At 35.8% G+C, this 14,697-nt stretch overlaps 1 protein-coding gene across 4 annotated transcripts in view; it reads left to right on the top strand.

Moving 5' to 3' along the window:
- Nucleotides 1-14,697, top strand: part of SATB2 (SATB homeobox 2) — a 237,890-nt gene that overhangs the window by 63,941 nt on the left and 159,252 nt on the right. For all 4 annotated transcript variants that reach the window (XM_074339726.1, XM_074339725.1, XM_074339724.1 and 1 more), the window contains one exon: nt 1,110-1,337. In XM_074339726.1, coding sequence (XP_074195827.1) covers nt 1,169-1,337 — 169 coding nt within the window. In that variant the 5' untranslated portion in view covers nt 1,110-1,168. The remainder of the gene's footprint in view (nt 1-1,109; nt 1,338-14,697) is intronic.

Below are 14,697 nucleotides of genomic sequence, written 5' to 3'. Positions count from 1 at the left end.
TCCCCTCTGCCACCCCCACCTTGTCTTCTTGAGCCGTAGCGACGCAGCTTCTCCCACAGCGAGAGCGCCCGAGAGGATTCCCAGCGCACTTTGTTGTGCCGGGTTCCTGCTTTTCCGGGATGTCAGTGACAGTGTGAATGCTGTTTCATCAGGTGTTCCCCCCTCTATCCTTGCCCCCCCCAAAAAAATCCAGGGGTGCGGAGATCCGCGGGTTCCATGAGGAGAGCGCTGCCAGCCAAGCGACCCAAAGGAAAACTTTGGCGAGATTCAAAAATTGGGGTTGATACTTGCTGCTCCTGCACCTGATAATTTAAATGCTTTTTTGGCTTTTGTGTTTCATGCTGAAGAGCTTTTTTTTTTTTTTTTTTTTTTTTTAAAACACATTTGGGATCCGATGAAGATAAGAACGTTACAAAATAATAACAATTGCAGCCTCCGCCCTTGTGATGAAGGTTGTGATTCTGGAGGTTATTCTGATAAATACTTCCAAGTGTTTTAGGATGCTTATTAATGTAGAATTAGGGCTAATTTTGTAAAAAGTGTGTATGTGTGTGCGTGTGTCTCAAGACTGGCTCCGTAAAGGTAAAACGCGGGCACTCGGAGTCCGTTTGCCAGGCCTTTGGCTCCTGCTTCGCCATTCACAGAGCATTTGCCATGTGTTTTATTCTGCTTCTTATTGACTTGTGTACATCTCCCACTCCCTCCTTGAGTGGGTGAGATGTCATTTTATGAAGTTCACTTCTTTGGAAACTCCGACCCCCAAACTGTGAGGGTGTCGCACCCGGGAACGATTTATGCCTCTCCTGTCCCAATGGATGGGCCACATTTGAGTGCCCCTGGGTGCGGGCCCCAAAGTTATCAAGGAGGGTTGTTACTCTTGGGGACAGCGACTGGGCAGAGTCGCAACACCCCAAGTTCTGGGCTTACTTTGGGCTGCCCAGTGTAAGGTTGGGACTTCCCGGCTCGGGCCCCTTGGGCAGCGTGGGAGGAAGTTTGTGTGGCTGTGGTGCATCGCTCTGCCACTGGCCTGAACGTCTATCACGTGTGTGAGCGGTTTTCCCTCTTTTTTTCTTCCCTCCCCTTTCCCTCCCCCCCCGCCCCCTCCCTAGGTCCCTGCGCGTTTTATTGCGACCTGCCGGTGGGAACTTTGTCTCCGAGTCGGAGCAGCATGGAGCGGCGGAGCGAGAGCCCGTGTCTGCGGGACAGCCCCGACCGGCGGAGCGGCAGCCCCGACGTCAAGGGGCCTCCTCCGGTGAAGGTGGCCCGGCTAGAGCAGAACGGCAGCCCCATGGGAGCCCGCGGGAGGCCCAACGGCGCCGTGGCCAAGGCCGTGGGAGGTAACAGCCCCGAGCGAGGAGGCGCGCGCAGCCGGCGGCCCGGTGATAATGGCCCGGGTGTCAGGGTTCAGGTTGATTAGGCGCTGTCGCGGTGTAGGATTACAGGAAGTGAATTCCAGGTTGCCAAATAATATCCCCGTCGCCTCTCATCTGCAACTGGTAGCTTCATCTTGAGTTAAAACAAGAAAGTGGTTTACCCAGAGGGTGGCATTTTTTGGGCACTTTGCCACTGTGTGCTGAGGTGTTGGCAGGTTTATGTCACAGCCAGCTAACTGTTTCTAGATTTTCCTAGAGAGTTTTTAGTGATTTAACTCTTTTTCCTTGCCTCAGAGTATCTGTTGTAGGGATGAAGTTTAGGTGCATTTGCTTTTGTGGACTGGTCTTTAATAGTCGGGCTAGTACAGGAGCAAGAGTGTTGTTACTTTGTAGTCAGGTCAGTGCTTTGAGACAAATGAGTAACAAGTGTGAATTTTTCCTACCACGTTTCAAGTGTGAGATAAAGAATCATTATGAATCTATCAGGCCCTTAGAGGCTTTAATGCTACTGTTTCCTACAAAGTTTAAAGTCATATACATTTGTAACTTTGTTATGAATTATAGCACAGCAGGTAAAAATAGCATAGTAGCCTTATGGGGAGACATGGTTCCCTTTCCAAGAATGTAATATTATTTAAACAAAATCTTTTGTAGTTTTTACTACTCAAACAACTACTTTTCTTTTAACATGGTTAGAAAAAGTAATTTTATAAAATGAAGCTATGCAAAAAAATTAAATATTAAAATATTTTGAGGTTTATATGCCATTTGCTTAGTTGTGTTTTTTTTTTACAAATAAAACACACAGTTTTACATGGTATATAGTTTTATTGTGTTCAGGATAAATCACTAGTTTAAATTTTTTGCTTCTAAAGTTTTTTTGTCCTAATATTTTAAACAGTAGCCTAATTATAATTCTTAATACTAGCCTGCCTGAAATGATACAAAACCCTGATAAAACTTGGTGATAAGCTCCAACCTCATGCTCTAATAGCTGTAGTATACATTTTGAAGTAAATACTTAACTCTACCATGTTCCCTCTCTTTTAATGAGTTAAGAATAGACATTTTATAAAGGAACAGGTTTTTATTTTTACTTATGTTGCAATTACTATTTCTTAATGGTAGACGTTCAGGATGATTTGCCTTAGTTCCTTATATTAATCATCTCCCCTGAGAAACATGCATTCTCTCAATTTGTAAAGTTTTTTAAAAAATGATTTCGCTGTAGATTATGGCTTATATATTCCATTTTATGGACTTGAAGATATACTTTAATGAAGCAAAAGAAAACTTGATAGTTCTGTGACCCACTTTTTAAAAGTGGTGTTTATTAAAGTGTTGTCTTGAGACTGGAACAATAACTTCAGACTTTTCACCTTTTAGTATATGCATGTAAGAAAGAAAACTATATAGTGAATATGGTAGAACCAAATGTGAGATGACGTGAAATGTGCTGATAACGTTTGATTAAAAATCCTTTTGAAATCTTTGGAGGGGATGTATAAAGAAAAAACTTGGGCTTGCAATTTTGGCTTATTTCTGAAGACCTAGTAAAATTCACTAAATTGAGAGAAGTCTCTAAATATTTTAGAATGTAATTGTTAACAATCATGCTTCCCTAAAACAAGTTTTTTCCCCCCTATGTTATATTGAACTATGAAAGAAACTGCCTAATTTTAGTGACCCAGGGCTACTTTTAGTGTAAAATAGTCATTACTTTTCATGTTTTCTGAGACTATAATTCACACTGACCACTTATTATAAATTTGTTATAAACAGAAATTATTAAATCTTGGTGATGAATAATAGATTTGTTTCAAAAAGCTGCTTTAGTCACTTTTTCTGTGCTTCCACTTCATTTAGTAATATCAAAGTTCTTACTAGCTGTTTCCTAAACTGAAAATAAAGATGACATTATTTTGTCTCAACAGGTACCATTTATAATGCTTAATAGTAAAGTGGTTAAAATACATATGGTAGATTTTAAAGGATTTTTTTTTTTAAAGAGATTTTACTCTATATATAGCATAATAGGTTGTTTGGAAAGATTTTAATTTAGAAAGCTTTAAAACTGTAACAACTTAGAACATAAAATTTCAATAATACAAAGTTTTCTTATTGAATGTTAATGATTATTTTGGGGGTTTAAGTTTATATACAGTAGTTTCCACGTGTACATTGAGATGTTAATGATTTCATTTCTTTGTAACTTTTAATCATATATATAGATTGGAGAAAAGCAAAGCTTTTAAAAATGCACATTCTAAATTAAAAAAATGTTTAAAATATATTTCTAGTTAGCAGTTCTTGATAATTGATTTTCTTTTTTGGAAACACAGGGTAATTAAAAATAGATTATATTTTTATCACCCTACGTCCTTTTGTTTAAATTTTCTTTATGAAGCAATATAGTAAGTGTAGACAACGACAAAAATATTTATAGCTCTGCATCTTTTATTTTCATTTTCAGATATATTGCAGTCTTATCAATGTGGTAAAGATGGCTATAATAATATGTTTTTAAAACACAGCTCAAAATTTGGGAGGGTGTATTTGTTAATCTTTAGTGATTTTCTTTCTTAAAAGCTCCCCCCTAAAAATAGAGGGAATCATTAAGTTAATTAGTTGCCCAATAAAATGGCAGTTTATCTTCCTGTAGCTTTTGATAAACAGGCGAGTAAATGTTTCTGAATGCATTGGTTGCAATAGTAAATTATTTTGCTGTTCTACTGTTTCTAGGGAGAGAGAGAGTTTGGTATGTTTTTTGGTGAGAACTAAGTGTTCATAAAAAAGACATTATTTTAGTGTCTGGATTTAACTAGTTGAGGTGATAGATACACTATAACAGACTTCAAGTTTTCGTTTTAATAGGGGACTTAAAAGTTAGTGAATTGTTTACAATGTGGTTAGCTTTAGAAGACTATAGGAAAGTAGATCAGTTTTGCTTTCTTTCCAACACTTTCTAGGATGTTTTTGCTCTTATCTAAGCAATATTTTAAAGCATGTATGTAATAAAATATAAGTGCTCAGATGTGTATGACAGTCAGATTTTATAGAAGGTCCTTAGGAAAAAAAAAGCTAATATCTCTTTAAAAAACATATGAAGGCTGGGAGAGAGTTTAGAGCAAGCAAGAGCACGGTGGTGTTGACAGCTTTATATCCCTGCTGGGTAACATTCACTTACTAGAATTGGCGTCCCCTCTCAGCTAGTAATTCACTCCATAAGGATTTTGAAAAAGGATGATTAATGGTAGGGAAATTTATATGTGTGAAATTGGTGATTAAAACTTACATATCTACTTGAAGATTTAGAAAATGAAAAGATTATTAAGGATTATTAGGAAGATCCTTTTTATCACTATTAGCATAAGTACCATGTTTCCCCGAAAATAAGAGCTAGCCGGACCATTAGCTATAATGTGTCTTTTGGAGCAAAAATTAATATAAGACCCAGTCTTGTTTTACTATAATATAAGATGGGTCTTATATGATATGATGTGATATGATATGATAGGATATGATACCAGGTCTTATATTAATTTTTGCTCTAAAAGACGCATTAGAGATGATTGTCCAGCTAGGTCTTATTTTTTGGGGAAACGGTACCTAAAGTGTTCTGCTGTATGTAATGCTTCAGCCATGCATCCTACAGCATAAAAGGAAAGTGATGCCAGTCAAGTTTCCAAAGGCAGCAAGGTGTTGTGCTTTTCTGCTGGACTGCTGAAAGGCACTGGCCAGTTGTGCTTTAATAGCAATACATTATTGTGCTTCATTCATTGTTAACACAAGCAGTTTCATTTTTTAATGTTTGGTTTAAAGAACTTTCAGACAGCTTTATTTAAACTGAATGAACAGCGCTTGAGTATACCAGATGGTGTATTTGCTGATAGGAGGCATTAAACATCAGAAATCTTTTTGATATTTTTCATTTTCCTGTGAATTTTGATGATTTTATTGGTGTTAAATGTTCTAGATTTTTGGGGGAAATGTTTAAACAGTGGGAATGTCTTTTAGAGATTTTTGTTGTTTGGGGGAAAAAGCATTAGTTTTTAAAATAATTGAATTTTGTTAAATAATTGTCTGTTGAAGTTGTCTTATGACTAGTTGACCAGAAGGAGACCTATTCTTGCTACCAGACAGTTGTGTCAAGAATATAACTCTTGTTGCAAGGAGAAAAAAAAAAATTACGATTTAAATGCACATTGATGTATTCAAATAGGAAAGCGAATGTGATCATGATTGCTGGGCAAAACCTCGTTTAGAGATGTCTGTATTGTCTACAACAATGGCTAGTCTGTCTACATGGAGAAGTTTCCTTTTCAATTAAGCAAAGAAATGCAATTCAGGTTAGGTGTAGTCACCATATTAGCAGTTGTAGAGAGACAGTGTGAAAGGGGTGCAGATATGAAAGGGTATAGATATTGATGTATTGAAATGTGTAAAATACTTAGAAATTTAGAAACCTATTGTCAACATGGGAAAAATGGAGAAAGCATTAAATTCATTTTAGCCCAGGATGAACACCATTATGCTTATAGGGAGGAATCATGCTATTACTTCCAAAGAGAAAAGATTGTATTTTCCTCTTCCACTCCACTTGTCTTTTTTTAAGGGTTTAAGATCTTTTAAATAGAATGAACTTAGGCTTTGGGGTCATCCAACAATCTACCATGTCCTCTGTAGTTTTGCTGAGGTAGAAAAATAGCCCTTCTCTAAAGTGTTTTTAGTCCTTGGCCTGTTATTAAAATAAAGATATACTTGGTTAAAAAAAATATATGCAATGGAACATACACATTAAACAGAACATAGGGTATCCGCCCCTCAAGTCCTGAGCATAATTTGATGTTTTGAGTAGTTTTGGAAGCCTTATGTTCCATCAGCAGAAACCCACTGACCATTATATGTTCAAAATCATCTGCAGTGAAATGTGTGTGTATGTGTGTGTGCATTGGAACTACATAGATGTCCCTGAAGGCATCTGTTTTTTAACCCTTGTAGAAAATAAGCAATATCCTTCTTTCCCAGGGGGTTGTAACTAACAGAATCAGTTTCTATATCTTAGATTTCCTATGTTATCTTCTCTCCTTTTTTGAATGTACCTGTAGGGAGGGAAACAGAATAATCATTATTTATTAGCTATCTAAAATTATGAATGAGTTATTTTAAGAATATGAAAATCAGTTTTATCACTGGCAAGACACGGTCATTATTTGGTATATCCGATAAGCAATCAAGTTTGTTAGTTACACTTTGATAATTTAAACCTCACCCCCCAACTTTTTTTTTTTAAACGAATTTAGTGTAGAGGCAGTTTATGTGTATATATCAAAAAAGACATATTAAATTAATAGGGCTAGATGAATTGCAAATTGTATTATTTTCTTTGGTCTTATTAGAGTTGTTAGGTTTCTGTTGAGATAAAAATGACCCAATTTCTCACCATTAAAAAAGTTTTTTATCACTAATAATCTCACATTCAGTGCATTGAATATGTACATAGTTTTATTTCAGGAAGCCAAACTTTATCCTATATAGCATGTAAACAAATAAAAAGTCCTTTATACTCTTTTATCTAATAAGGAGGCTTTTCTTTTAAAGCTGTACATCTAATGTGTGGTGACCTAGTAGTTTTTACTATCTTCCTTACATGAATACTGAGATACAATGGCATTTTCGAACATATTTAAAGATGAAGCATTTGACAAAAGTTGTATGTGTAACAGTTTGTCAGTGAAAAGTGACAAGTGGGAAATGACAAATGAAATGTTGGCATCATCACTCTTTATTTTGATAAAATGTCTCAATTTGCAGTGATATAATACTGTTTCATATTATTTCATGAGTGTGTGAGATGCATGAGGAAATTTAGATTTTGTGAACGGAAAATTAGCAGCCCAAACTCTCTTTTCAGAAGCTTTGGCAGCAAGTTCCTCTACCTCCCAACTCCCCAAGAATAAGAACAGCAGTGAAATGTTGGATCTAACCCATACATTTTAACTCATTATTTTTTAGGGGGGGAAAAAAAAGTAAAGAAAGAACTGAAAATGGTTTCAAGTAGGAGACCTTTATGCTTAGCTGGAAAAATGAAGAAGAGAGTTTGTCTTTTAGTTTCCATTCTTTTCTTTATAGCAATTTTAAAATGAATGATTTCCCTCAGCTGACTTTGATTGTATGGAGCCTTTCTCACTTCCAGTCACCACTGCTCTCCAGCATTAATTTAGGGTGCCAGTAAGGAGAGCTGTGCATTCCTTTGATTTTAAAGTGCAACGGAGATTTGAAAATGTCTGTGTGTTAAAAATGGATTTTTATATACAAAGGATTCATCATCCTACTACTTACGAGTAACGTGATAGATATTTCAAAGTCAAAGCAGGCGGCCCTGAGTGGAACTGAGGTATGAGTTAAAACAAAAGCCAGTTGAGGACTTACAGATTTCCAAAAAAGCGCAGACGTAGCCTCTGTAGTGTGTTATTTTCCATTTTCTATAGTCACATTGGTTCTCTTATTGTCAGTGATCAACCAAACATTTATTTTCTTCTTTTTTATGAAACAAGCCCCACAGCACTTGATGCTACACAGTGTTTATGTAAAAATGTTCCTGGTGGAGTTTTCAGAACCATGGAAGTCTATCTGTATAATTTTTTTTGTTTTCAATTAACAGAATTGTTTTGCTGTTTAATAGCAAGTGGCTTAAAAATTGGGGTAAATCAATATAATTAAGTGGTAGTGAAAGGTCGCATTAGAAATTATCTTCTACAACTTGAATCTTTTGCTTCTCATTTGCAAAGTCTTACATATTCCAGATTTTTAAAAAACTAGGTAAAAATGACCTTATGGACTAAATGTGCCTTAGATATATAATTATGGCAATTGGATTTGTGGTATATATATATATGTTTTTTTTATTTTTAATTGAGGTGTATACCTTTAAAACCTAAAAATAAATCAGAGAATATAATAGTTACTAGTTTGGCAAATGCTTAAAATGAAGAAAAAAAGCATTAACAAAAATTTCAAGAATTTGAACCTTGAAATAAAGTTATCAACAAATTATGCCAGTCTTATAGTAAGAATATTCTTTATTTGTGGTTATGACACCTTAGGATAATAAAACTCGGGGAAATATATTTCAGTTTTAGTTGCTCCCGGTATTATTACTATTTGGTAGTATATAAGCAAATTTGGTTTTGCTCTTAACTAGTTGCCTTATCATTAGCATGGAGTGCTAACTTAGCACAGTAGGTTATTAAACTGTAGTATAACGTAATGCAAAGATCAAAAAATTAAGGGGAAACACTATAAGCTATCACTTATGAAAAGAGATGCATTTCATATCAGACTGGTGCCCACTCATGGTTGCACAGTTACGAAAATGTGCACAGCAGCTTGGGGACTTCCTTTATTTTGTTGAAGATTTGCACAGGTATGAAAAAATTTAGTAGAGACTCTAGTTAGAACAAATGTTTTCCAAAAACTAAGATTTGACAGAGATGAGTTGTGCTTTTCATAGAAATAATTTGAACTTCATCACATCAACACAGACATCTTTTTTTTCCTTCTAAAAGTATCTTTGACTTATTTTGGCTGGAAAGTAAGTGTATCAGCTCTTTTATAACTGGGTAAGATCCATTTTCATATTTCCTTATTCCCTATATTAAAATTACATACATTTATTGCATAGATTCCAATTATTTCTACATATAAGGAAAGGCAAAATTGATAGCTTATTAGGAAAATGCATTCATATCAAAACTCTTCAAATAGCAGTATTTTCAAAACATTTTTTTTTTTTTTTGGTTAACAGAATAAGAAGAACTTTCTTTTGTCATAATCCAAAGATGTTAAGAGAGCAACATGATAAATGTCTCTTTAAGTGTTGTAGTAAAAGAAAATGACTTGCCTTCTGAGGCAGTGGAGAGTTTATGTTGTTTTGGACCCATTTCCCAAGCAGTGATCGAAAACAGATTACAATAACAATTATACAGTCAGAAGATGCAATATCCATTTCTGCTTTAATTGAGTGAAAGAATAATAAAAACATCATTAAGAAAAATGAGGTGGACCTGTCACACCATGTACAAATTTTTCGTCTTGGAGAAGCTGCAGAATCACTGAAGTGCTTTTCACTCACTTTGTCGTGTTTATTAGCTCAACTCTGTTTTGGGGAGAGATCATCCAGTTCTTGCTCGTCCCTGGGAAGTGCTGAGTGGAGCCCTTGGGAGGTGGTTGCTTGGGAGACATGAAAAGTGCTCACTGATTTTGTCTTCATATATAGTTTGAGAAGGGAAATCACATTTTCTTAGAGTCCCTGTAAGGTATAACTGCCTCTTTTTTTTCTCTTTTTTTTTTTTTCACCTGTGTAAATGGAAGTCAAAAGTGATGAATGTTCCTCTTGTTATAGATCCATGCCAAGTAAGGGTTAGGTGTCCGGGCCTGCTGTTCTTTCTCCTCTGGAGGTCATAACCAGGCTGAGGGGAGGGAGAGAGTTGAAGGTGAATAATGAGCACCCTTATTTCTTCTCGGCCCACATGAATTTGTGGAGCATTCTGAGTTCCCACGTGTATGGAAATGTTAGCATGTCCTGATGTTCACTCAGGTGACATAGACTGTCACCCGAGATGCACAGGCTCCGGCCTCCATCTGCAATCCCTGGAACTGTTACATTGATAATCCTTCACATTGCTGAGCCTCCAAGCCCTCAGTCCCCAGAGTGGAGCTTTCAGCAACTTGGAGCGGGCCGGCCGGCAGCAGCCAAAATCAGTGGCTAGTGTTCTTTCACTCTAGGCTGTATTTCTTACTCTATTCATAGAAATTGTGATCTCCTGGAAACTTGGGTGATGACAGTGGAGTTGGCCCAGACAGTGGAGTTAACCCCTGCTCTACTAAAACTGCAAATAATGTTGGCCATCAGAACAGCTGGGGCCCAAGGTTGGCGTCTGTTGACAGAGTTAGAGGACAATATTTCTGTCATCTGCAGCTAAGAGTTTTCTTGGGGTAAATATTTAAAAACCTTTCTGAGGGTGGCAAAATGAAAGGAGTAAGATAGGCAGTAAACCGTTCCTGCTGGAGGTCTCAGTCCCAAAACTGTCCCAAGCATAATTCCCTTCAGAGTGGAATTTATATCTAACAGCTCAAAAGGCTTAAAGAAAAAAATCAGTCCAGAGAGTCTAGTTAATAGTGCTTTCATTAAAATACTTTTGTCAGCAAAACGTTTTTCAATTTTAACATTTACATAACCTAATAGCATTGACGAATGCCACGAGCTTTAAGGGTCTATTAGTGGTTCTGTTCTTCTGGACTTTATAACTTAAACCTAAACATTAATTCTGGGTGGAACTTGGCATAATGTCTTTTTTGCCTTGGAGGGGATTTTTGTTGTACAATAAAAAAAAAAAAAGGTTTTTTTTTTTTTTTTTTTTTTTTCATGCAGTCACCTTCTCCATGTTTCCCCTCCTCTGAGTAAATAGCAGTTAAATAGTCAAGGTTTTCAAAGGGCTTATTTAATTTTAAAAAAGTAGTGGTTATTTTAGGTGAATTTAATAATTTTCCATTAGTTCACATTGCAAACTAGTGCTTTTGCTATTAACAAGAGAGATCTGTGAGGCTGATAATGCAATGAAAATATTTCTTTCTTTCTCTCTCTCATGTACTAAAGTCGTGTGATAAAATTTTTTTTTTTACAAAATTGTATTTGATAACCCTTGAAACTTATAAATCAGTTACTTGTCGTCTTTACTAGAAGCTGAGAGACAAAAAATTCTTTATTTACATCACCTGAAATTATAACATTGACTAGAAGGAAAGAAGTTGGAATCTCACTATAAAGTACAAAAGTGACTGTATTCCCCAGTATTAGTTATTTTAGAAAACACACTTAAACTGGGATTCTTAAAATGATCTTTTCTATATATTAATACTATGTTAAAGTTAAATTACTATAGGAAACTGACTACAAGGAAATTGTGAAATTAAGAAACAAGTGAAGAAACCTTGCCATCATTTGAAAACCAGAGGGTGTTGAGAATGCAAGTGAAGGTACATGCGTGGAGAAAAGTGTATATGGGGGAGAGTGGTGCTGAAAGCCAGGGAATTGCCGACCCTTTGCCTGGCTTTCAGCTTACGACAAGGCTCCAGTCAGACAAGATTTTGTCCCATAGATTTGGCAGATGTGGTATTAAGAGACCAAACACCGTTTGTTATTGAGGGCATCTAAGAGGAGCAAATTGTTCTTTGAAAGGGAAGTTACTACACATTTAAGACCCACATAAAGGTACTTTATAAGGGTAAATAAGGTGATCCTGATTTTTTTCCCTTTTCAAATGAATCTCTAGGTAACATTCAGCAAAACGAACTCTGTTTACTGGCCCATTCATATAGTAAGTTTGAGCCTTAAGCACATTTTTACAGCTAACTTATAAATCTCCTCAAACTGGAGCTTACCATTGAAAGCCTGCCAATGCTGTCACAAATGGTCATTAGTTCCCTAGAGACTTTGAAGAGAAAAAGAACCGTAGGAAACTGCCGTGACTTTTGTAAGAACCATTTTGTTGCACGTGTACTTTTTTTTGCCGCCATGGCAAAACTGCCTGGGGACCCACCTGCACATTCAGGATTGATACTGTACATTCTCCGATGGAAATGCGTAGAATTCCAATTAGCACAGGGTCAGAGTATAAATGTACCTCTTTTCACACTGTTCCAAGTGGTTAGTGGAAAACAAGCTGCAAAGTAATTCCCTTGGCCCCCCAATAAAAAGATTTATAGCAAAATAATTCTCAGCCCCATAATGGGACTGTTGTAGGTTTGTGTTTGATATTTATAAGACTGAAATACAGTCCATGTACCCAAACGAAGCATTTATTGTAAACAAGTTAACTGCCAAGAGCTTATATTCTGTCAAACATAATTATATTGAAGATTGATGTATAGCTTGAAAGTGAGTTTGAGGGAGACAGTTCTTTTTAACCAAAGAAAGCTTCTGAGATGCAGCTCTTTTCTTCCTGTGATATGACTCAGTGACATCCTCTTGCTCACAGCCAGCTTTTCATATATATACATATACATATATATATATACATATATATGTATATATATGTATATATAATAAACACAGGCTTGCTCTTTGAAAACATATCTGTTTGTTGATCCTACTTCTGTTAAAATAAAGAAATGAACTTATATTCATGGAAACTGTTAGGTATAATTTCTTTTATCATTTTTATCTAGATCTGGGCAGGGATGGTGCTAAGATGCATCTCTCACCATGACAGGCCAGGCCTCCTTCAGCGGCGTTCACACCCAAACCTACACTATACCTCTAAGATAACCCCAAAAGGAACCTCTTCCTCCTTTAATGCGGAGTCTGAAAAGGAGTCTTTGATTTGTCTTTCTGTTATTTTTGTGTTGATTTTGGGAGATTAGAGCTATTTCGAAACCGCCACCTTTTGAGGCTAAGAAATTATTTTAGAGTTAAAGAATTTATGAATCCAGGGAATCTTATGGGAGTGAAATCTTTTTGAAATTGAGATTTTTCATATCTGGGATTACCCCAAATTTAAAATGGTGTAGTACTTTTCCAGAATAGGGTTTTTTTTTTTTTTTTTTGTTTTGTTTTGTTCTCTTTAAGGAAGGTAGAAATTTGTATTTTAGTATAAAGATTTATCACTTTTTTCAGGAGGCAAATCACTTTGGGTTTTGGTGACACTTCTCAAAGATAGTTCAAAGTAGAATAATATTCCTCCTTTGGCGGGGTGGTATCCTTTGCATAATATGAAGGATGAAAAGATTTTCAATGAATTTATATACAGTGGCTTAAGGGGTCTCTTAGGTTTTTTACATTAAATTTAATATTTTCTTTGGGAAATTATATAAATTATAAAGGGGATGTCTTAGAATCATAAAGTGAAAAAATATACTAGTTTTCTCTGTTCTGTTTTTCTTATTTAAGTAATTCCTATAAATTACACAGGTACATACATCTATACTTAAAATATCTTGTCTGGGCAGTAGTCCATCAGCGGGGATCCGAGTTTCCCCAGTCTGTATGCTGGGTTTTATTAACTTCGTCTCAGTCACAACAATAATATCCTATGTATTGCAATCCACAGATTTCAGTGTCCCCTTAGGGAACTGCAGAATACACACTATGATTTTCACTTTCTTACTCTCTCCTCCTAGTCTTTTCTTTTTCTCTTCCTATTGTTAGCCTTCTCTAGAGCTTGGTTGCTGTTACATCTCAGTAGAGGCATTTGTTGGGTACAAGAAAGAGACTGGCCTTTAGTGGCTGGGAGAGGATGGTGATGGCAGCCTGAGTGTTTAAGGTCGGCTTTGTGAAATCTGCATTTATTTCACAGTGATGATTTTTACACATCTACTAAACATCATTACATATCCTTACATGCTGTTTGAACCCTAAACATAGACAGTAGAATTTCCTTTTGTGAGGGAGAAAGGCTTTCATTTTTCACGATAAAAACTTTACCTTTTCAGGGTAAATTTTTTTTTTTTTTTTTTTTTATAAAATTCTCTCCACTCTAGTATGATTTCCTATGGGGCTTTGCACCAGTGTTTGATCTCAATTTTTAATAATTTTGGTAAGTTAAACTCCCCAAAGAAAACATGCTTGTGCTATGAAATATTCCCACTAGAAATCTGAGCAGTCTTGTCTTATTGAGAGCTGAGTGTTTGATTCCTTTATTAATTCCTTGCTGGAGAACCTCAGTACAGCTAACCTTTCCTTAATACTACACTGGAGAAATTAATCAACGTATTTTTTTATTTTATTTTAATTGTTAAATTTGATAAAATAACATGTAGGCAGAGCTCAAAACCTGAGATGATAAAGCCAATCTTAGTATAAAGACAATTTTTACTGACTCTCTTTTGACTTAATGGGACTCTGATTTGCAAATTCCTTTTCCAGAGATGATAATGAGAGTGAGGGGAGTGGTGAATATATCTCTACTTAAATACTGTTTAAAATGTTATCCTCTGAGAAGCTGCCACAATAAAATTTTACTTAATGGAGGACAGAAATCCTGGTATTAATGAATTATGGTATAGTCAGTTTAACATGCCATCGAGTCTCAAGATTTATGAATATATGCGTTTCTAATCCATTGGGAAAAGAACCTCAAGAATTTAGTGTTGAAGTAGCGGATACTTAAACAATATGCCATATGATTGAACTCTTCTGTGATATAGAAACTTGCACATTCCACTGTTGTCCTTTTTTTTTTTTTAAAAAAAAATTGAATCCAGGATCAATACACATTTTGTTTCTCTCTCTGTGGTTACTAAATTTAGAAAAGATGCTGAGGTC

The sequence above is a fragment of the Rhinolophus sinicus genome, linkage group LG01 (genome assembly GCF_036562045.2).
Source record: "Rhinolophus sinicus isolate RSC01 linkage group LG01, ASM3656204v1, whole genome shotgun sequence".
NCBI classification, from domain to species: Eukaryota; Metazoa; Chordata; class Mammalia; order Chiroptera; family Rhinolophidae; genus Rhinolophus; species Rhinolophus sinicus.
Note: the sequence above shows the minus strand (reverse complement) of the source record. Positions and strands in the feature narration are given on the sequence as shown.